This window comes from Lampris incognitus, chromosome 6 (genome assembly GCF_029633865.1).
Source record: "Lampris incognitus isolate fLamInc1 chromosome 6, fLamInc1.hap2, whole genome shotgun sequence".
NCBI lineage: Eukaryota > Metazoa > Chordata > Actinopteri > Lampriformes > Lampridae > Lampris > Lampris incognitus.
In genome coordinates this window covers 57,561,494-57,585,349 of record NC_079216.1, presented here as the reverse complement: position 1 = coordinate 57,585,349, position 23,856 = coordinate 57,561,494, and the positions used below count along the sequence as shown (strand labels likewise).

Below are 23,856 nucleotides of genomic sequence, written 5' to 3'. Positions count from 1 at the left end.
GCTAGGGAACAGCTTATGCCTTGCTTCCACGGCAGCCAATCGGTGAGCGTTTGTCAATGACAGGGGGAAGGAGGGTGGAGAGGAGGAGGAGGAGGAGGAGGGAGGGAGGGAGGATGTTTGCAGCCAAGCAAGTGAAATTTGTGTAAGACAGGTTTTCAGCAAAGAGAGATACTATCACACACAGAGAACACTATGGACACGATGAGCGCACTGACTGCACTGAGACACACACACACACACACACACACACACACACACACACACACACGTGTACATTCATGCCTATATGCATACACAAACGCATGAATTCACATTGTCATATAATGTAAACACACACACAGTCACTGTCACACACTTGAATGCACACATATTCATACATGCACGATTAAACATACAAAACCTCTGTGCTGTATGAGGCCGAAACAGCTCCCACAAGGGCTGAAAAAAAATCCAACAACCGCAGACTTTGTGTGTTCCTCTTTCTGAGGCGTTGTAGTGCTCGTCTTTCCCTGAGAGAAACACACAGGAGGTTAGTTAGCCCCGCTGGAACATCCCGCACCATCACACATCCACAGCCTCTCCCTCCGATTTTTGCGACTGTAAACTGTGAATAATAGCTACTGTCAGGAAAGAAATGAGTTCCACGCTTTGGCTGAGACCAGCCACATTTTTATTATGTTGCATGTCTACAAAATGCGTTGAAACTGACTTTAAGAATGTGGTTTTTTGGGGGGTGGGGGGGGTAGAAATATATAGAAATCACATCCAGGAGACTAAGAGAACTATTCCAGTTTGTTGTTGAGGTCAGTCAGGTTAGTTTGATGTTCTGCTTAAAAAGTAAAATAGATTGTATAATACAAATCGCATACTTATCACACACGTTTGAAGCCACAGTGGCACAGCCCATTAATAACAGGCCTGTGTAAAAAGCAGTAAACGATGTTACCGGATACAGGGAGTAATGGACAGATAAGATGTACGTATAGCTTGTATGCCCCCCCTTTAAAAAAAAAAAGGGAAAAAATACCTTATAATAAGAAATTACATTGTTTGTGCAAACAAGATTAATGCTTTCCCGTTTTGCTCCAGTCAAATTGCTCCCTGTTATTTAAACACAGTTGTAAAACCCACCAGCTTCCCATTATTATTATCAGCTTCTATACAACTCCCTTGTGCAAGGTGCTTGACCGTAGTGCTTGGCGATACGGAAACTATTATCATGATAATCACAGGACATTTTACACTACACCAATTTATATATATATATGTATCTCAACACGGATACAGGAAAAAAGATTTTAATACGTTTTATATAGTATATATATATATATAATATCCATCCATCCATTATCCAAACCGCTTTATCCTGCTGTCAGGGTCGCATTCATTGGGTAGCAGGCGGGAGAGACACCCTGGACAGGCCACCAGGCCATCACAGGGCCGACACATACACACACACACACACACACACACACACACACACACATATTCACACCTAGGGACAATTTAGTAAGTCCGATTCGCCTGACCTACATGTCTTTGGACTGTGGGAGGAAACCCACGCAGTGATGGGGAGAACATGCAAACGACCCGGGACGACCCCCAAGGTTGGACTACCCCAGGGCTCGAACCCAGGACCTTCCTGCTGTGAGGCGACCGCTTACATATGCAAAATACCGTGTTTAATGATCTACCTGAGGTCCATCATATTGAACTGTGAGATAATGTATGAGACAATGTAAAGTATAACATCAAACCCAATAACAAATATCTCAGATCTCATTTAATGAGAAAATGTTAAGTAATTGATTCTCGTCGTCATTCACTTGGACAACAGAATTGTGTACCGCTGAATTTCATCACGCTAGAACACTATTGATAGACAATAAACAACGACATTACTGTTGAACAGCAGGGGGATGCTAAGTGCTTAGCAGTAGAGGATTGACAGCTAACAGGAATGGGTGTGTGTTATGTGAATCAGAGTGTTGCGATAGATCAACGCTTCATTCTTCTCTTTGTCAGCCTTTTCTGGTTGAAAAGCCAAGATTACTGGAGGATTTCATCTACCGCTGGTCGGGTAATCATCTCTGACACAGATCTACAGTAAGCCTATCACTGGATTGATCAGCAGAGGCCCTGTCAGCCGGCCGCTATGGACACGTGCAGCGCTGTTGTAGAAATGTCAATTAATCATATTAAACTGTTGCCCTTCGCTGTTCCACCGCAACTGCTGTTGAAATGAACTTCATGCAGGAGTTCATATAAACCACCAGCTCATCGAGCAGCAAAGAGAGTAAATTCTTATTTAGACCACAGGGTCGAAACATATTTCAGTAAAATGTTTTAATGGCTTGGGAATAGTGTGTGTGTGTGTGTGTGTGTGTGTGTGTGTGTGTGTGTGTGTGTGTGTGTGTGTGTGTGTGTGTGTGTGTGTGTGTGTGCGCGTGTGCATGGGTGTGGGTGTGGCACGCACACACACACTATAGGTGGCATCTGCACAGTTACAGTAAAGGAGATATTTCATACGTCACGTTAGAGTGCTTCCTCTTTGATAGCTTGACACTCTTCCTTTAAGAGTGATTAATTACAGATTTAGTGTGCACAATCTGACACAAAATCAGACATGATGGACACCTCAGTGGCCCGTTACCTGTGTTGGTTTGCTGAGCCTCCTGTGCTACATAATGTGAACCTTACAAGTTCAGACGAAAGTATTGGTTTCTAACCACTTCACCTATTTTGGTGGGGGGGGGGGGTATTTCTCCCCAATTGTATCTGGCCAATTACCCCACTCTTCCGAGCCGTCCCGGTCGCTGCTCCACCCCCAGATAGCATCCGGATGTGGGCCACTTCAGGCAATGATGCGGCACTGATGGCCTTCTTCTGGCCCTGACAAAATGGATGTGAGCCTGAAGTGGCCCACATGTATAATACCAAATATGGCCCAAATATGCCAAATCAAATGTGGGCCACCTTTGGCAAATATGTGGCACATACGGCATTGCTATGGCTTGGTTCTGGCCCAGATCTGGCAAACAGGAGTGGACCACCCAAGTGCCACCATTCCACACGGTATGTGAGCCGGATGAAAGTGTCGGGTGTGGGACGGGTCCGGGCCATAGCAATTTTGCTGTCTGGGCCCCCTCTGCCGAACTGGGGAGGGCTGCAGACTACCACATGCCTCCTCCGATACATGTGGAGTCACCAGCCGCTTCTTTTCACCTGACAGTGAGGAGTTTCACCAGGGGGACGTAGCGCATGAGAGGATCACGCTATTCCCCCCAGTTCCCCCTTCCCCCTTCCCCCTGAACAGGCACCCCAACCAAGCAGAGGAGGTGCTAGTGCAGCAACAAGGACACATACCCACCTCCTACTTCCCACCCGCAGACACGGCCAATTGTGTCTATAGGGATGCCCAACCAAGCCAGAGGTAACACAGGGATTCGAACCGGCGAGCCCCGTGTTGGTAGGCAACAGAATATTTTGGTGTTTTTAGTTATATCATAAAGCTGTGACTTGGTGCAAAAAAAATCAGTTTAGAAGAATGGTGTGGGCAGAGCGCTAGCTAGGTTTTGAAAAGGTCTTTTTCTAACTTTTATATGAAGTTAATTTGACATTGGTGAACATTTCTACAAGGAAAGGACATTAAAAAAATCAGAGGGGTCCTCTTTAACCTTCATGTCACATTTGTTAAAAATAAGAATAAGTGCTTCCAGAAAGAGCAGCCTGGGCGTGCTGTGTGGACAGTGGACTTGGTGTTTGGGAGGGAAAGTTAAGGAGCCATGTTGGGATTTGGAGCCGAGCCATGGGGGACCGCATGTGGTTCAAACATAACCCCCATGTCATCATTATGGCTCAGTAAAAGAAAGAGCCCACATTAAACGGTGGCTGATCTTCAGCTGTGGGAAATGGCGTTTTAATACTGTGGGTTTTACTGGAAAATGGGTTTTATAGACTTTAGGATAGAAACCCTGAATGTTCACTTTTGAGTCGGCTTCTGCAGACATTCCCGGACTTTCCCATCCAGGAAACCATGTTTATTAAAAATAATAATAATAATAATAATAAGGCTCGAGTACAGATGTACTGAGAAATTGTGACTGGGGTTGAAGACAGTCCATGCACTGTTTGCAACTAATCACAGGTTCAGTAAATTTGCAGTGAAAACAGCCAAATAAGAGCTAAATAAACTGCATGTACCTATTTACAAAAACGCAAATCAAGAGATTTGTGTCCTGGGTACGACGTTAAACTGCAACCGCCAGGTCGCCGGCGACTAAACCGGCACCCCCACTTCAACCCTTGGGTCGTTGTGAGGAGGGTGTGTGGACACCCAGCAGGACTTAAAACAAAACCTGTCAAAGGGCGGATGAGTTCCTCTGTGAACCAATGGCCATCCATACCTGGAGAGGAGACAGGGGCCACCAGGTACTCCCCCTACTGGAACACAATGATGACTCAACTAGACTTGTTGAGGCATCAGCTGTGCTCCTACGACCTCCATAGGTTACAGAGCTGATGATGATGATGATGATGATGAAATCAAGAGAGCCTGTTTGTCCTTAATGTACTTGATGCCCAGTGCTGCAGTTGGATTACCCTCCTTTATGTTAAAATGACTTCAAGAAGTGAACACAGTTGGTATGTGATGACCAACGTTGATTAAAAACAATATATACGGGCTTCCCCAGTGTGGTTAAACAAGTCGGTTGAGATGATGAGCTTTAATGCTTTACATGCATGCGTGTGCATGTGTGTGTGTATATGTGTGTGTGTGTGGTTCCTTATTATTGACACGCTCCTCGCTCTCTCGCTCTCTCCCTCCTATGCAGGCCTACAGCTCGATCCTGGTCGTCATGGTGATTCTGCTCAACATCGGAGTGGCTATTTTGTTTATCCACTTTTTTATTTAAAGACGGCACGACTTTCAGAGTCCACCTATCTATGCTACCGCAAATATAAATCCGTATGAGTATTAAGATGAATCTGGCAGGAGGACTGCATCAGGCCAATGAAAACCTGGACCGAGGAGGCCTGCAGAACAGTCATTCCAAAACAGCTGGGTCTACGGCCGGCGAACCCACCACCCCACATAGATGGGCTATCAAGTAAGCTAACCCCAGCTAAACCTGGGCCATATTAAGGATTTGTAAATGCATGGTCCAAAGAAGTGGACGAAAATGGGCGGAGTTGACCCGATTATAGGACCAAAGTGGGCTCATATAGTCCCCTGGACTGAAGTGAGCTTAAATGGTTCTTATACAGCCTAAAGTGAGCTAAACCAGTCAAATCACCTGTCTGAACTGGTCTGAATGCCGGGCCAGGAGAGATGTAGCTGGCAGACCAGCCAGACGTCTGCTTCCAGTGTCTGCAGAGAGGACTGACGGGACAGACTTTTTTCATCTCAAAACCATAGTTTTCAACAGATTTGTAACTTCTAATTTATTTATTAACTTATTCATTTTATCTCATGTATGATAAGTTTATGGATATATTTATTTTGTACCCCCCACCCCTCTTTCTAATCCCTGCCTTTTTGAGTCCTGCGCTTACCCAAACGTTGCTACTCGTGGGTGAGTGTGCGTGCATGTGTGCACGCTTGCACGTGCGTCCGTCTGCGTGAGGCAGACGGAGACAGACCCAGAGAGGCCACGGCTGCTTTGGGGGAAACATGATACAATGGTAGACAGCATCTTGCTCTTCTCTAAGTGACATCACTTCCTGTCTAGTGTGGTTACCAAGTCCCCAGCTTAACTGCATTTGATCACACAGCCCCAATGCACACCTTGACCATCTTCCTCTTTTATCTGTCTCTCTGTCATCCTCGCTTCTGCACCACACACACACACACACATACACACACACACACACACACACACACACACACAATCCTACCCCACCATCCTCCCTCCTGTTTCCTCCTCTCACAGCAGCCCCCGTCTGCTGTCTCCTCTCATCCATCATGTACAGCACAGAGAGAATGTGTGCGTGCGTGTGTGTGTGTGTGTATGCGTGCGTGCGTGCGTGCGCATGTGTGTGTGTGTGTGTGTGTGTGTGTGTGTGTGTGTGTGTGTGTGTGTGTGTGTGTGTGTGTGTGTGTGTGTGTGTGTGTGCATGCACAGGAGCACATGTTGTAGCCCAGAATGCTTTTGTGTACGTATGTGCACTATACTGTATGTATACTTGAAGTGTGAATGAATTTTGTTTTGTGTGTGCGTGTGTGTGTGTGTGCGCACATGCATGTGTGTGTGTGTGTGAGTGTGGTCTCCTAGTAGCTCAGTGGCCTTTCACGCTGTTTGTGAACTTTACAGCAAGACCTAAACGGGACAAGCCTGTCACTGTTTGTCCACATCCAGTCCAACACCACCTGCTGACTCTCTCTCTCTCTCTCTCTCTCTCTCTCTCTCTCTCTCTCTCTCTCTCTCTCTCTCTCTCTCTCTCTCTCTCTCTCTCTCTCTCTCTCTCTCTCTCTCTCTTCTCTTTCTCTCTCTCTCTCCTGCTCTGGACCAGCAGGCCTCAAAATCCCCCAGCAGCCAGTCAGAGGAGGTTGCATCTGAGTTTTGACAGGCCAAGAAGTTAGATAAAACAAAAACCCTGTAACTGAGTTATGGTCCAGTTGGGCGGCACTGTGGAATCACAGCTGTGGGAAGAGAAATGTGTGCGTAGCAGAGCAGCATTGCTTCAAAACATCCTCATGGTCCTGACACACACCTCTACCTGGTGCTGTGCTGTTACACAATGAACAGTCCTCTCTCTGCAGCTGCCCCCCTCCAAACTCAATTTCTTTTAGCTAGAACTTGTGTGCGGAGTATCTAAAATGCTTTGCATGCTTTGTTTTGCAAAGAAATGTTCCCAGAAGTGGAAAAATACATGCATGTGTATGTCTCCGGTGGTGTGGAAGCAACTCCAGCAAAACGTGTGTGGCTTTGCTACGTTTTGGCAGCAGCAGTGTCCGGGGGAGTGCGTGGCTCGGATTGTGTAATGCAGGACACCCCATAACCTGCTTTTAATGTCCTCGTCATGTAAACGGGACTAATTAACTTTTTTTTAAACATGTGCCAGTGGTCCAGGCAAACCAAATCACACATTCAGAGTATTCGAGAGACATTTCAGTAAAGTGATCGAAGATAGTAGACCTGTTGTACGTGGAGCAAGCAGTGGGCTGTCCGGGCTATGCTGTCTCTCTTCCTCAGACTTTCAGTCCACTTCAGTTGGATACTGGAGTGGCCGTTGTGGAGACAACAGATGAGCAGACAAGAGAGACTACCAGAGAAACACATTCTCAGCAGAAACAGAGACGGACAAAAACGTCATAATTTGCCTACTTTTTAAAAAAAAAACTGATTAAAGCGTCTGGGTATCTCTATTTTATATGATGGAGAAAAAAAAGGAATATCAAATTGTGTCCCCATTCACATCTGGCCGACCAGACACTTTATGTATGTGTGGGTGTGTGTGTGCGCACACGCATGCACGTGTGAGTGTGCGTGTGTGTGTGCGTGCACAACCCTATGTGTGTGTGCAATATGTTTTTTTGTGTAACTGTACAACATAACACACGTCGGTGTGTACGACCATGTGGGTGTGCTCTCCTTCCATGTAATATGATGTAATAGCCAAGTCCTCTGCTGTTGGTAACAACTTGGAAGAGCAGGAACCGCTAACGCCTCTTCTGCCCCACAGGACACCCACACTCTCTGACAGTACACATTGCAGCCCTAAATTAGTTGTCAGCTTCCTTGTAGACGGTCTCCACATGGCAAGAGTACATTTTACTGTGCGTCAACCAAAGGTTAAATTTTCTCTATTTGGGTCCCAGACTGAAGAGGGTTGAGAAACTCAGCTGTCCATTGTCAGCCTGGTGAGGATGCCCTGCACCAGAGCCAAGCACCCCCACCCCTCCCCAAGTAGTCCGCAGCAGCATGCCCAGCTCTCTCTCAATAGGTTTATTCTTCCTTCTTTCTTTTTTCTTTCTTTCTCTTTCTCTTTCTTTCTTTCTTTCTTTTCCTGAGAATAATTCTGTTTTGCTTTTGAGTTATGTGAAGAAAATAATGAAAATAATGAAAGTGTTTGAAAAAAATGGCTGTCTCTTGTGGTTTTTGATCCGCTACTTATTGTCTCTGGATTTTTTTTTTTTTGCTTTGTCTATCCACTTTGTGTGTGTGTGTGTGTGTGTGTGTGTGTGTGTGTGTGTGTGTGTGTGTGTGTGTGTGTGTGTGTGTGTGGTAGAGAAAGCATCCTTTTCAGAGAAGTACAGCAACCCAAGTTGGGAGGGTCGGATACAGTTACCATAGCAACCATGCCTGAACTTTCCTCCGTCATAAGGGGGACAGGACTGGAGTGATAAATAAACAAAAGTATATAATCAAATAAGTTTATAAATATATTGTATATAGTTGAATGAATAAAAGTAAATATTTTATCAAGTAAAAAAAACCTAGCATTTTCATTTTCACTGAAATTAGATTCTATAGCCAATAACACAGAAACTACACCATTACAAATTAACCTCGTATCTCCTGTATCGACGTCACGTCTCCATATTAATGCAGCACTATCTGCTGAAGTCCACCTTAAAATTCAGCGTGGGTCAAGTTTCCGTGCGGTCTTTAGACGCCATCTTCTGGACTTAGACGAGAAATACAAAATAATAACGAAATACCACAACAGATATTAGCCTTACTGCACTGAGTGATTTGTTTTAGCGCCCGAGTGACGTGTTCTTATTTGAGATACTGAACACGGATTATAAAACTGGGTAATTTTTGAAAAAAAAAATATATAGCTAGATCCATGGTATAAATTATTATTGTCAATTATATATTATATTGTTCTGTTTATTTGCTTGTTTTTGGGTAAATTCTATCATGAAATGTGCCAGATGCACCAAGAAAGAAAAGGTTTGTTGGGGCTGAGAGGTTTGCGGGTTATAATGAAGGTGGATAAGCGCTGCCGGGGAAAAGGGACGACGCTTGTTTAAACTCCTTCAAGCGCTTTGCAGAAAACACTTTGGCCCCTTCCGTCAGACTGACTGGCATCGACACTACCTCCGCGAACGTTAAACGGACTTGACAGTATTTCCCTATCAGACCGCTAGCCTATAGCCTCTCCTTCCCGCTATCCGAGTTTGCTTGGGAGGAGGCTATGAAGGACACTTCGTGCTTCCTCTCAGTAACTAATAGGACTGTACAGACTAAAGGAAAAGAGGGGGCGAACAGAGTGACGGCTGCTTTAAAGGCACACAAATTCATCTCAGATGTGCATGAGCGCATGAGAAAAAAGGTGACTCGCTGCGGAGCGGATATTCCGCCATCCAATCGGAGGAGACTCCTTATAGACGGACAGCGGGTTCACCCAATCGGATCGGGCGTTTCTGGACGTCGGCGTGGCCTCGCTGTCAAGAGTTCTCGGGATAATGTTGTACACAGCTGTTTTTCTCGATTCCAGGACCGTGGCAGAGGAGGGTGGCGGGGGAGGGGGGGCGTATTATTGATTTTTTTTTTAAACTAGATTAAGTTCTGGATAGTAGGCAATATCCCCGTCAACACGGCCATCGTCAAGTGTTATATTTACCATGGCGGTACTGGAAGGGGTGCTGTGTGAGAAGTGTTACTCCCGCTTTGCAGCGGCCGTGGCTTCTTAGGCCACACTACTTTTGTTTTCACGCGTGAAGCTCCGGCGGGGCAGGATCGGGGGGGGGTCTTGCACGTTAAGGGCTCCGTGGATTTTGGTTTACTGTCGTCGTTCCGCCTCAAGTTGCGCCAACACCATGTGGGGTGAGGATCAACTACACAAGTAGGAGTTTTTTTCCTCCCTTCTTCTTCTTCTCCTTCTTCTTCTTCTTCTTCTTCTTCTTTTGTTTTTGTTTTTTTCCTCCAACGTGTGGAAATTGGGGAACAGGGCGCCGCGGATCATGGAAGTGAATTAACAAGAGTTTGAATGATGGGATAATGTCTGTTTACACACACCAACGTTATGCGTCGTCCGACGTGGGGGACCCGGGGACCGTAGCCTGATTCTGGGAGAAAAGCGGCGGCGTGGATGGACCGTCCAAGTGTCGCGGCCGGGAACACGAACCAGCACACTTGGGTTTCGCATCGAGGTGAGACAATGTGTGAATCCGTAAGGCCTGTACACAACTGCTGCTGCTGCTGATGCGTCCACAAAGGGAAAGTTTTTCCTCCCTCTCTCTCTCCCTCTCTCCCTCTCCCGCTCTCTGTCTCTCTCTCTTTTCAATTTTCGCGATGGCCGTGTGTAGCAGACATGACTGTTTGTCAAGAGAGAAGCGGTCGGCGACTTTCCTGAAAGTTTACAAAGTGGTTCAGCTTCATGGCCACTCAAGCGTAACTGTTTATTCACGCACGCTGCCTTCGTTCTGAGCTTGACTTGCGCACAACAGCAGTAACCCAACCACAGCAGCGGTTGTAACAGCTGTGGGGGGTTTTTTTGTTTTTTAATTCACATATCACGGTCGCCCATTCAGAGTTGATGTGAGAGGGGAGTTTTAAATCCGCTGCTAAGATGGTGGAGAACCGGTGCTGGGTCCAGAGGGAGGGGGTGTACCGCTGGTTCTCCTCGCTGACTTCTGCCCAGAGAGCCGAGTTCCTGTGCGGCCTGCTGGACCTCTGCGTCCCCATCGAGCTGCGCTTTCTGGGCTCCTGTCTGGAGGACCTGGCCCGCAAGGACTACCACTCTCTCCGGGACGCGGAGATCAAAGCCAACAACCCGGCGGACCTGTCGGGGCTCACCAACATCACGGACGAGGTGGTCCGCAGCAAGCTGCTGGTCTCTCTGGCCCTGCTCAGCTCGGACAACCGGGAGGCGGCGGGGGTCCTGTACCGCACGCTGACCCACATCGACACGGTGATCAATAACTACGGCCTGCCGCTGAACGACGGGCGGACTGAGGAGCAGTTTCTGTTGCTCTTCACCATGGCCTCCAACCACCCGGCGTTCAGCTTCCACCAGAAGCATGTGCTGAGACAGGAGCTCGGCCAAATCCAGGAGATACTGCAGGTAAGCGCACTCTCGGCTGGAAGGATTACCTGGTGACAGATACCAACATGAGGGGGGGGGGCATTCTGCCAATTCGGCCAAGGGCCCCAAAAAGGCTTGAGTTGACCCTGCTGGGGAAGCAGGGGGTAAGGTGGGGTCAATAGAAATGCAACATAAAACATAACTGCAGAAATGGTTATTTGTTGACAAGGTGAGTCAGGCAGGTTCATACACCAATGTGTCCTTAAGTTTTCCCTCTTGTCAGGATGAGAAGGTCGAAGACACACAGGGTAAAAGAAAATGCATCGACATCGAGATCCCAAGTTCCGTCAATACAAACGATCTTCTCGAAATTCTTCTAGTCCAAAGCCCCCATACCCATTCAGTAGGGAACGCTGGTAGACAATGAAAGAAACCGTGCCCGGTAAGAGTCCTCCCCAGCTAAAACACTGAAGGAGAAAGTCAGCTACAGATCACGTGCACAAAAAGATCTGTGAGTGAGTTTCTGTGCAGTGTACATGTGAGGTAACATGTCAGGGAACATCAGTCTGTATAGTTCTCCAGGAATAGCTCTGTATAGCTTATTTAACCCTATGGTCCCATGTTACCACAGCCACAGCTCACCATGAAAGAGCGGCGTCGTCGCCTGTAACAGGTGAAACTTCTATACGTCCCGATGGTGACCTGCTTCCTTTCAACAGGTCTTGAAAAGGAGCCAAGGCACATATAAAACATGCTGTGACCTGCACAGGAGCAAGGTTTCCCTGCTTATAAGAGAGGAATGGTGACATAACACAGGGGCAGTATGGAAGATATTATCGTCATTTTCCAAGGGAATTTTATACAATGTCTTCTCTATGACGCGATATCTGCTTGCAGGTGCAAGAGTAGCCTACCACGTTGAAGAATCCAACATTCAACTGTTTCCTAATGTAAATTATAATATCAAACTAAGACCTGTTTTCAGATAATACACCCTCGAGTATTTCAGACCTCATTTTCCAAGAAATTTTAGGTACTCCATTTCTCGTCATCATTCATTCAAACTTTTTATGTAACGCATCCCGACCGGGTTGCTGCACCCCCAATTTCCCACACCTACAAAGAAAAACAAAGCAACATGGCCTATTTGTAACTGCATTGAAGGCATCAAGATTAATCATGCACAAATAATCAGAAGACGCATACCAAAATATCCAAGAGATCACGACGGTGTGCTCTCATATTAGAATGAAACTACACTGCAGTTGTAATAAATTGCAACAAAGTTACGCACAAGCCTTAACTTTTAGAGAGCAAAGCAGATGGATGGGTGAGGGTGAGGACACACAAGCTCAGAGGCAATTTTTGTCTTGCACCTTAATTTTTTTTTTTTTTTTGTCTGTGCACATACTTGGTCCCTCGCCAGAGGCAGATGGGCTCATGACAGATGATGGGGAAAATGCTGTCATGTTTTCAGCCACGTTAAAGAAAAATTTGTGTCAAGTTAAATTACAATTCTCAGGCTGGGCGATATGGACAAAATCAAATATCATGATATTTTTGACCGAATACCTCTTATCGATATTTTGAGTATATTGAAGAGATGACTATTGGTGCTCCCACAAAATATTTATACAATGACAGTTTTTTGATAAACACTCATTAGTAATGTAGATAAGATGTCCAAACGGGTCAAGACAAACAATATAACAGCTACAACAGTCTAACAGGTTCAGAAAATTGCATCTTTTTACTTTAATGTAGCCTTTAAAACCGGTAAAAGACAACACCTATATGTCATATATTATGGTATCCAAAATCCCAGACGATGTATCATGATATCGACATAATATCGATATATTGCACAGTCCTACAGTTGACCATACATGATATAGCGGTTACAGAAATCAGAACACCTGTAATTTAAATAAAATTGCAATAAAATTACACACGATCCGCCGCGTAAAGAACAATAACACCGTTTTTGCTCTCGCACCCCCCCCCCCCCCAGAGGCAACTCGAGTGGCGCGTGCGCCACACTGGGAATGGCTGACCCAGACAACAAAATGTTGTGTGTCATAATATGACAAGATCTGAATTTTATCCCGATAATAATACTAATACTAATACTAATAATAATAATACTTTTATTTATATAGAACTTTTCTAAAATGATGTTACAAAGTGCTTCACACACACACAAAAACCCCCATAAAACCAGACAAGGCAAGAATAAGAGTAAGATCATATAAGAGTAAAAATAAAAACAGTAACAATAAAAACAAATATCAAACACATAACAACTATCAAACATTTGCGATACAATACCATCAGAAGACAGTAAATGAAAATACCTGAGTTGCAGGCCGCCTCTGTGGTGGTATTTTACCAGATGTAACGTATGAGGGAAATCTGTCATTCTGCTGTTTTCCGGGTTATTGGGAAACTCATAACGGGTAACCCAGCGCCGTCGGGTCAAACACATTACATCTGAATGCGTCACGGTGACACGATACCTGTCAGGCAAATGACAGGGGCGCGCTACAGCTTAATGAAAGGCTGTCTTCTAAAAGTAGACTTCAGGTGTGTGTTATTTATCAGCGAATAAAGTAAATTGCTCGCTTGCAGGCGAAAGCTCCTTTCAGTCAACACGGAGCGCAACCAGGACTTCTTCCTGTGGGCCACAGTGAAGGTCACAACAAAATAACAACGCCGAAATCCAACCCGGCGACTCAACAAGCAACGTAATGCATACGTTGAATTACAAAAGCCAATAACTTTTGATTGACTGACGGATGCTGATAGCTGCTGGGGTAAAAATGTTGGAGGCTTGCCCGGAGTCCCCCATCGGGTGTTCATAGATCAGCCGGCTGTCAGTCAGCGCGAACAATCCCGGTGGTGGAGTCACGGCTCCTCCGAGCCAGTTATAGACCTCCTGGGCTTTCTAATAATATCGAACCTTGTCTCATTTCTTTACAATGGCCGGACTTGTGCCGGGAGACACGGACGATATCATCATCACGATAATCATAACACCAACGTTCTCACAATATGATTCCATTTTGTTGCTTTAGGACGCGTTACCTCAGGTCAAGTCATTCAGCATCTCGGGGAAAATAGGACGAAATCGGCACATGAGAGTGTTACCGCTTCATTTTGCACAAATGGGCTGGAATTAAACTTTCTTAATTCGGATTTTGATTACAGGAAAAGGGGACTGTGATCTAAACGCTAATGCCTCCCTATCGCCTCAGTCTAAACAGACGTCTTCCTGCCTGTGGCGCTGGGCGATATGGCAAATGTTGTTCTCACAGTTATAACAGGGGAATTTTACATGATATCAATGTCCAATATCTACATGTGGTATATGTCAAAATGCCATGTTTAAGAACATAACAATGTGACAATATTTGAATTTCATCCCAATGCAGCATTGTTGCAGAACGATCAACATTAAAGACTTGAATCATTACCCAGTCATCTTATCTTGATCTGCGTCTGATTGGTGCACTGTGGACATAACAGATCTTTATCATGCCACTGACTGAACACGGCTGCTCCTCCAGGTCAGCAGCGGGGGAAGAGAGGTTCAAGGAGCAAGGCTCAGCGGGGATCAAACCGCTGTCTGTTACACCCATCATCACCATCACCACCAGATGACCGTACCGTTCGCCGCCAGCTGCGCCCTACCCAGCGCCAACGCCTCCTACCTGCCCCTGCCCACCTGCCAGCCCTGCCATGCCCACTGCTCGTGCTCACACAAGGTAAAGAATGGCAGGATGAAAGATGGCTGTGGGGGCTGGGGGGGGGGGGTTTATCGTTTTAGCCCGAATGAGTTTTGATGACTTTTTAGATGTGAAGCACCTCATGACCCGGACTTCTAACTCACTCACTCATAAACTGACATTTAGTCAGTCTGTACCGTCTGTAGGTTCAGTGGGGTGGGTGGGGGTGAAGGGGGCGCTTGGGGGCTGGGGTGACCCCTCCAAAAATGTTTGTGAGTGCATCTAAACATCTACGCTATCGTAAGATGTGAAACGTTTTGCTCTTTTTTTCAGAAGTCAACATTATAATCATCATTTGTAAGATAATTGGCAAAATCAGGAAGATTTATTTGTCATTTCATTCCGTGCACCGTGCACGTGAAATGAAATGAAATATCATTTCCCAGCTCACAGCAGAAACACAGAGACAAAAACACATATCCGAACTACAAAAACGCATATATCCAACATATCCACAAAAGAAATTACGGGTTAAAATTAAAAATTAAAAAAATAGCTCTTTTCTGCACCCCCACCACTATTCTCTCCCAGCCTGTTCCTCGCACTCTGTCACTTGGTTTTGTCCGTGTGGTTTCATTCAAGGTACTAGGGGTTCACAGAAAACGCCATCGACAGAGGTGCAAGTGAGACGTCCTCTGTCATTTTAATCTTGCTCAATCAAATCATTCTTTTCATAAAAGTTTTTTAAAGTGTAACTTTTCCACCCAGTCCGAGCCTAACTACACCCACTGCATAATTTTGAAAAATACTAAAAAGGGGACGAGGGGCTGGGGGGGGGGCATGGCTGTGTAGGGCAGGAGTAGCTGGGTAGATCTGCGAGAAGGGCCCGCCACGCGTCCGGAGTCGCCGTGGTCACTTCCGCCAGCCCGCCTTCTGGTATGGCGTTGCACACCGCCCTACAAAGACACCCCGACCGCTGCAACGCGGCTGCGCTGCAGACGGAAGGGGGAGGTGGTTTGCCCACCTCTGATTAGAGATCGTTAACATTTTTTTTAATTTTTTATTATTCCATCCATCCATTATCCGAACCGCTTATCCTGCTCTCAGGGTCGCGGAGAAGCCGGAGCCTATCCCAGCAGTCACTGGGCGGCAGGCGGGGAGACAGCCTGGACACAGCCTGGCTGTTTTAGTTTCATGACGTAGATAAGTCCCAACCTGTTGACTCATCAGCATTGGCCCTGCAAGGTTCAGGGCTGATTTAAAGCAGTAGATAGCGTGTTGAGCCATTTTAACCCATGAAATGCTGATGGCCTGGCAGCCTGTCCAGGGCATCTCCCCGCCTGCCGCCCAAGGACTGCTGGGACAGGCTCCAGCATCCCCGCAGCTCTGAGAGCAGGATAAGTGGTTTGGATAGATGGATGGATGTCCATATCAACACCAGCAGTGATGTGTTTCATCACTGTACCGTCATACCATTCAGTTTACTGCTCAGAAGTCTTTCTGATGAGTCCGCTCGCTTCCCCGGCTTGTCTGTTGGCCATAAACATGATTTAGCTAACTTGAGCTCTGTTGAACCGGTGCAAAAGCATCTATTTTACAACGTCAGTGTTAAGCGCCCAGTCAGGATATGATGGAAACAGTTTGTGGTGTTAGCTGTGCAGTCGTAAATGTGCAGTCAACACAACACCTATTTCCAATTACAAACTCGACTGATCCTGTGTTGTTTTGCTCTCAGCAAAGTCCCCCAACAGTTGTGTTTGGCATCAGTGACACTGTGTGTCTTTGTGTTCAACAGAGAGTTAAAAGAGCAAAGCCAAAAAAGCTTTTAATTCCTAGTTCACTGACAGTGGGAGCAACCAGTAGGGTTGCAGAAGGTCAGAGGCACAAAGCTCGGACAATGTCCCTCTGACCATAGAGGACAAGGGCTGGGACATGACATTAATGTTGTTGTTTTTTGTTTTTTTTATGTATCTGGCCAATTACCCCACTCTTCCAAGCCTTCCCCGGTCGCTGCTCCACCCCCTCTGCCGATCCGGGGAGGGCTGCAGACTACCACATGCCTCCTCCGATACATGCGGAGTCGCCAGCTGCTTCTTTTCACCTGACAGTGAGAAGCTTCACCAGGGGGACGTAGCGCGTGGGCGGATCACGCTATTCCCCCCAGTTCCCCCTCCCCCCCCTGAACAGGCGCCCTGACCGACCAGAGGAGGCACTAGTGCAGCGACCAGGACACATACCCACATCCGGCTTCCGACCCGCAAACACGGCCAGTTGTGTCTGTCGGGACGTCCGACCAAGCCGGAGGTAACACAGGGATTCGAACCAGCGATCGCTGTGTTGGTAGGCAACGGAATAGACCGCTATGCTACCCATATGCCCCTTGTTTTTTTTTTTTTTTAATGGGGATTCCACAGTGCTTATCTACAATGATGAAATGAATGCCTGTGCCAAAAGCCAAGCCAGTAAAGGGTGGAGATAAGAGGAGGAGGAGGAGCGGGGCTTTCCCAGTGCGGAGTAGTTGTTTACATACAAAGTAGTACAGTAATGTGGAATAATCACACGGACACTGAAAGCAGATCAGATGTAGTCCAGAAATATGAAAAAAGCAGGAGCAGAAGGGAGGGCAGGAGTGAGGGAAAGTGTAGCGGGAGGAAGACTGGATTACAGAGCGAGGGAGAATGGAGGCAAATAAAGGAAACAAAGCCTGCAGTGCTCTTTGACTCTTTCACCCTCTCGTTCATGGTCTGACTTTTACTTTACCCTCCCTCCTCTCCCTCGTTTTCCTTCCACTCTGAGTCCATATGTCCCTCACGCACACACACACACACACACACACACACGCAAACACAAACAGCCACATACGCAGGGATGGACGGGGCAGGCTAGCATGCTGTTTGAACGTGTGAGCAGTGAAGGGAAAGTACCCGGCTCAGAGACGAGCGCTTGTATTTAGCGTTTTGTTGCTCTTGGCTCCTGCTTAGTGCAGTCAGCACATTTCTCCACACTGAACTCAATCCTCTGTGCTGTGTGTGTGTGTGTGTGTGTGTGTGTGTGTGTGTGTGTGTGTGTGCGTGTGTGCGTGTGTTTGTGTACGTGCGCACGGCTGTCTCCAGTGAATCCCCAGGAAGTTATAAACCCTCTCTCTCTTTGTCCCTCACTTACTCCTTCCTTTCTTTTTATCTCCTTCTCCCTCCTTTTCGTTCTCTTTCTGTGCCTCCTTCAGCGCTCACGTGGACAGAGTTTGGTGGTAGACCTCGCTCACAGTTGACTTACACTCTGCAGCCGCCTGCTGCTGCTGCTGCTGCTGCTGTCAGCCGTGCCCGTTTTCATATGTAGTAGAGTCGCTGGACACACTCGTAAACAACTAGTATCTATCGTGTAAGCAGGGTTTAACTCGCTGGAAAGAGAAGAAAATGGAGCGGGGGTTTGGCAGCCTTGCAGCTTGTGTACAGTCATCAGCCAGTGTAGTCATCACATAAGTTCTCTATCACGCTTGCATCAGACCTACGAGTACAGTGTGCACTGCCGGCAGTTCCTCGCAAAATGTTTTGGAAGTTGAACAAAGTGCGGCAGTCTTCACACGGAGCGGCCGGTCGCCAGATGACGCCGCAGGAAAAACAGATTCAAACTGAGAGATTTCTCAAGGGACTGAAGCAAAACAGAAGAGCATTGTTGTATTGTTGTATTAAAAAAAAAAAAAGCGAAAAAAAGGGGGATCTCCTGCAACATGTGTTGTTGTTGTTGTTGTTGTTGTTGTACGGACCTACGTGGTCCTGCTGTTTTATGTTTATGGAAAAATCAGTGCACTGTCTTCATACGATGCCAATGGAGAATGCTGGGAGGGATTAGCTGGCTGTTGGTTGAGGGGGGGGCATGGGGGGGGCCTTGTGGGTCGACAGCGTATTGACACTCGTTACCGGACACCTCTTACCTGTTTACTGGGGGTTTTATTCGTGTCCAAGGACCGGATGAGTCAGTTTTGTTTTCCCGATAGAAACTTTATGAAGTCGCTCCTGTGTTTTTATTTCCAGTGAAACTTCTTATTCTTGCTCATTTCATTTGCTGCTTCCTCTACTTTATGTAGAACTGATTTGTAGGCTCTAGCATTATATCAGGTGACTTAGTGGGTTTGGTTGAGTAACATGCGGATGTGGCAGTAGCGCACGTAATTGGTTTCAGATCTACTGCCTGTGTGTGTGTGTGTGTGTGTGTGTGTGTGTGTGTGTGTGTGTGTGTGTGTGTGTGTGTGTGTGTACAGATAGGGTTTTGCAGGCAATATTACTTGCTACTCTAAAACCTATTCTGGAAATAAAGCAACAATTTTCTTTTGCTTAGGAAAAAACATTTTTAATTCCCCTGTGTGTGTGTTGTTTTTTTATTTTGCAGTGAGTATACTTGACCATGTGTCACATCCTGTTAGCCATTCGGGACATTTCTTAAATGATCTACCACATACTGAAAAGTCATCGGGATAGATGAAATGAGGGTAATAGTATATTACTTCCCTAGCTATTTTTGTGAAACCTCTGTTAAGTATGTACAACCCCTCTTATTTCAAATTGGCAAGGAAAAACTTTACGGATTTATTTTATTTTATTTTTTATTTTTTGGAAGAATTAATTAGATTGGGTAAATTTTGATGACTGAAGGATCTTTATTGCTCATCACAAGTGGGGTTTTTTTTCCTCCTGGGAACTTCCTCTTGTTTGTATAATTTCTTATAAGCAAGACAAATCATTTTTAGTCGGCAGTCAACACTTGTTAATGTTGCCTGGTAGTCACCACAGTGGTTTTATGGAACTTGCAAACTGTGGACTTTTTGTTTGGAGACTGGCGTGACGTATGCTCTCGATCAGTGCGGCAGATGATAATTAACAGTTTCCCCTTCCACAAGTAGTCTGAGCTACACTATCTGTTAGTGTGAGCAAAGCTAAACCAATGTGTTCAGACCATAGATCACAGTCTAGTGGGAAGCAAAGGCCGCGAATGAGGCCATTGTTTTGAATTCCTGAACTAGATGTTAGAATCTGGTTTGGAAATGTGAATGAGAAACCGCCTCCCTTAACTCAACTACGACTGGCAAAGTGCCCTTAAGCAAGGCACTTACTTCGCTGTTCTTGTGGAGCTGCTCACTGGTCAGCAGTAAATAGCTATCACTATGCTAGCCAGAAAAGGGGTCTTGTTCATGAGTGAGGGAAGGATGGAGTGGGAGACTGACAGGCGGATTGGTGCAGCATCAGCAGTAATGCGGACGTTGTACCGGACCATTGTGGTGAAGAGGGAGCTGAGCTGGAAGGCAAAGCTCTCAATTTACCAGTCAATCTTCATTCCAACTCTCACCTATGGTCATGAGCTTTGGGTAGTTACCGAAAGGGTGAGATCACAGATACAAGCGGCTGAAATTAGTTTCCTCTGTAGAGTGTCTGGGCTCAGCCTTAGAGATGGGGTGAGGAGCTCGGACATCCAGAGGGAGCTCGGAGTAGAGCCGCCGCTCCTTCACAGTGAAAGGAGCCAGTTGAGGTGGTTCAGGCATCTGATTAGGATGCCTCCTGGGCGCCTTCCTTTGGAGGTTTACTGGGCACGGCCAACTGGGAGGAGACCCCAGGGTAGACCCAGAACTCGCTGGAGGGACTACATGCCCAATCTGGCCTGGGAATGCCTTGGGATCCCCCAGGAGGCGCTGGAGGGCGTTGCTGGGGAGAGGGACATCTGGAGTGCCCTATTTAGCTTGCTGCCACCGCAACTCGACCCTGGAGAAGCGGCTGAAAATGAATGAATGTATGCTAGCCAGCTTCCAGGTGTGAATGTTGTTGCCTCCAAACGTAGCTCAAGTTTGTGGTTTTGACACGGGAAGATGAGCGTATGATATACGCGGAATTCCAGCGGTATAGTTGCGAGAACACCTTTGCTAAGCAACTGGGCAAACGCTACAATGTGAAGCCACGGAGGCTAATAATTTAGCTAACTCATACCTAGCTGCTCAGTCTCGTACTTTTTAACCAGAAATGTGCATGACAGAGAGCAAGAAAAGACCGTCTGGAATATAATTAGTTACCTGGAATATATTATTAAGTTGCGAACACCAAAAAAGTTATTGTTCATAAGGACTCTTCTTGTGAACATGGTAAAGCCCACCCCATTCGCACCATGCGTTTGTACTCCCCCTTCATCCAAGAATGTTGCTGTGCACTGCCGTGTTTTCCTAGCCAGTTAGCATGTTTGCAGGTCTTTCTTCTCACTTTGTTGTTGGGCCTTGCTAGCACAGGATGAGGGTGTCGCCCAAGACAGATTGTTTGAATTGCATGAACTTTAACAATAAGGATAATAACAACAATACCACTACAGGCAGATGAGTGTTGCTTTTACAACTAATACTATGACTACAAATACCACTACTAACTACTACTGTTAATTTTTACCTATGTCGGATGAAAAGGGCAAATTATTGAGTTGAGGGCAAAATTATTGATATGGGATAGGTTGCCAAAAAGCTCATGTTAGTATGTGAGCTGATCACATACAGCATCAGAGAAGAAGCAGAATTACAAAATTCCCTTTTCAGCCACTCTGCAGCTTTAAACTCCCCTCCAAAAAATGATGTAGTCCTTGTGAGAAATGATGCAAAAGAGGTGTTAATGTTTGTCCCAGTCTGGGATACACAAATACAAATAAGCACTGTGAAAGTGAAGTAAATTCAGTCCCTTTTACAGGTGACTCATCTGAAGTCTAGCACAGATTTTATTCTGAAAGATAAATATTACTCAAAGACCAGTTGTTAATTCGAGGTTTTTATTGGCCCTAAAGTCAAAACATGATGAAACCAAATGGCACAAAGTACCAGCTTCATTTCACCATCTCAATACTTCCATTCTGCCAAGTGTTGAACTTCCTATCCCAGTGGGCAAATAAGGTTTATGTTAAAAGATAAATCTAATTTTTCAAAACTTGGGTCTTATATTTGTAGTTCTTGCCATCATGCATATTGGATATGCTATCATTTTACTCACAGGCTTCATTTTGGAGTGCTTGTACAGGGGACTACTGCGGGACTCAGCTTTCAACTGGCTTATGGTGAAATAGAATCTACTACTACTACTACTACTACAACTTTCGGCTGCTCCCATTAGGGGTCGCTACAGTGGATCATCCATTTCCATTTCTTCCTGTCTTCTGCGTCTTCCTCTGTCACACCAGCCACCTGCATGTCCTCCCTCACCACATCCATAAACCTCCTCTTTGGCCTTCCTCTTTTCCTCTTCCCTGGCAGCTCCATATTCAGCATCCTTCTCCCAATATACCCAGCATCTCTCCTCCACACATGTCCAAACCATCTCAAGCTTACCTTTCTTGCTTTGTCTCCAAATCGTCCAACCTGAGCTGTCCCTCTAATATACTCGTTCCTAGTCCTGTCCTTCTTCATCACTCCCAATGAAAATCTTACCATCTTCAGCTCTGCCACCTCCAGCTCCTCCTCCTGTCTTTTCATCAGTGCCACCGTCTCCACACCATAACATAGCTGGTCTTAAAACCGTCTTATAAACCTTCCCTTTAACTCTTGCTGGTACCCTTCTGTCGCAAATCACTCCTGACACTCTTCTCCATCCACTCCACCCTGCCTGCACTCTCTTCTTCACCTCTCTTCTGCACACCCTGTTACTTTGAACAATAGTAGAATATGGTCCTTAAAACTCTCCTTCAAGAAAAAACCCCAAGTGCCTCAGTCAAACTGAGTACATGATTCCCCACTATCTATGACTCAGTTATGCTGGTCGGGTAGTTTATCAATGGTTACTACTACCTACGATATGGAGTGGCCATTCCTGCTGAACCAGGAAGTAGCTCAGGAATCCAGTCAACCTTTGATAGTATTGGGCAATTCGAGGAATAACTTTTAACTCTCACTTCTGTTTTCACCCCCAAATACATGGTTTTGATGATTGGGTTGAATTTTACCTGGAACATGTCTGACACGCATCAAATGTGACGCCATTGTAAAACTGCATCCAGCGGTGATCCCCTGTCCAAAATCTCCAAAATGAGGCCGGCAAGTAAAATGATGCCATAACTGATATGCATGATGGTTAAATCCATGAAAATAAGGCCCAGGTTGTGAAGAAAGAAGTGAACTATTCTTTAACCTGAGGAGTACTAGTTATCCCTTGCACATAGACTGTGGTGTTGACCTTTTTCCTGCTTAATGACCCTTTCTCCTCTGTGTGGCAGAGCCAGGCCAGGGAGGCCGGCACGGGATCAGGACTTGGGTCAGAGGTTGCAATTAGTGAAGCCTCCATCTCTCTCCTCACCCACCCTCCACCTCCACGCCCCTCTCCGCTCCCTTCTGGGTCAGGCCAGGATGGACCAGTGCCAAATCAGAGCCACTTGAGGAAAACAGGAAAAGGTGAGTGTACCAACATAATAGAAGTCTAATGTTCAACATTCCAGACACACTCCTGTTGGAATTAGTCTCCACTCCCTGAAGGAATAGTTAATGATTATCTTGCACGACTTGTGTAGGATAGATGCAGTGTGGCTTCTCTCTCAATGGCTGCCACTTCACACGCTGGGAAAACTGGGGTATAATGAAAGAAACGGGTACCGGGCTGTCTGGACACAGCCTGTGCAGAGCTGCTCTACTCTGTTTCTTTGTGATGTGGTCGTCGCAAAGAATGTGCGATTTCACCATCTCTGACCAAACTTCTGTTTGACCCCACCCCCAAACTTCTATCTGTGTGTGTGTGTGTGTGTGTGTGTGTGTGTGTGTGTGTGTGTGTGTGTGTGTTTGGCTGTGTGTGGGAGTGTGTGTGGGAGTGTGTGCGCACTAGTGGTTGTGCATAATATGTGAGTCATATCCAGTCAGGCTTAGTTGAACAAGATGTGGCATGCTGATACATCTGAACTCTACAGCTAAGCTTTAAGAATGTTGCCCTTAGGTCCATTCATGTGTGTGTGTGTGTGTGTGTGTGTGTGTGTGTGTGAAGTCTTCAAATCTTTTGGAGGTTGCTCTTATTGTCAGGCTCTTGGTGTATTTATTATTGCAAGATAAATGTAAAGTTCCCTCAAATGAATTTGAGCACATCACGTGTTGACCAACTGAAACTACATTTTTATATATCTTCATTTCTGTTAATTGACAAGAAAACAGGCCTGATGT

The 23,856-nt window shown here is 46.0% G+C and overlaps 2 protein-coding genes across 3 annotated transcripts in view; both read left to right on the top strand.

Annotated features, from left to right (window-relative positions):
• jph3b (junctophilin 3b) overlaps window positions 1-4,916 on the top strand; it is a 69,433-nt gene extending 64,517 nt beyond the window's left edge. For both annotated transcript variants that reach the window (XM_056282061.1, XM_056282059.1), the window contains one exon: window positions 4,836-4,916. In XM_056282061.1, coding sequence (XP_056138036.1) covers window positions 4,836-4,916 — 81 coding nt within the window. The remainder of the gene's footprint in view (window positions 1-4,835) is intronic.
• Window positions 4,917-9,729: 4,813 nt separating this feature from the next.
• zcchc14 (zinc finger, CCHC domain containing 14) overlaps window positions 9,730-23,856 on the top strand; it is a 50,066-nt gene continuing 35,939 nt past the window's right edge. Inside the window, exons 1-4 of the mRNA XM_056281629.1 lie at window positions 9,730-10,105; window positions 10,487-11,019; window positions 14,547-14,744; window positions 22,929-23,103. Of these exons, the coding sequence (XP_056137604.1) occupies window positions 10,525-11,019; window positions 14,547-14,744; window positions 22,929-23,103 (868 nt within the window). The 5' untranslated portion in view covers window positions 9,730-10,105; window positions 10,487-10,524. The remainder of the gene's footprint in view (window positions 10,106-10,486; window positions 11,020-14,546; window positions 14,745-22,928; window positions 23,104-23,856) is intronic.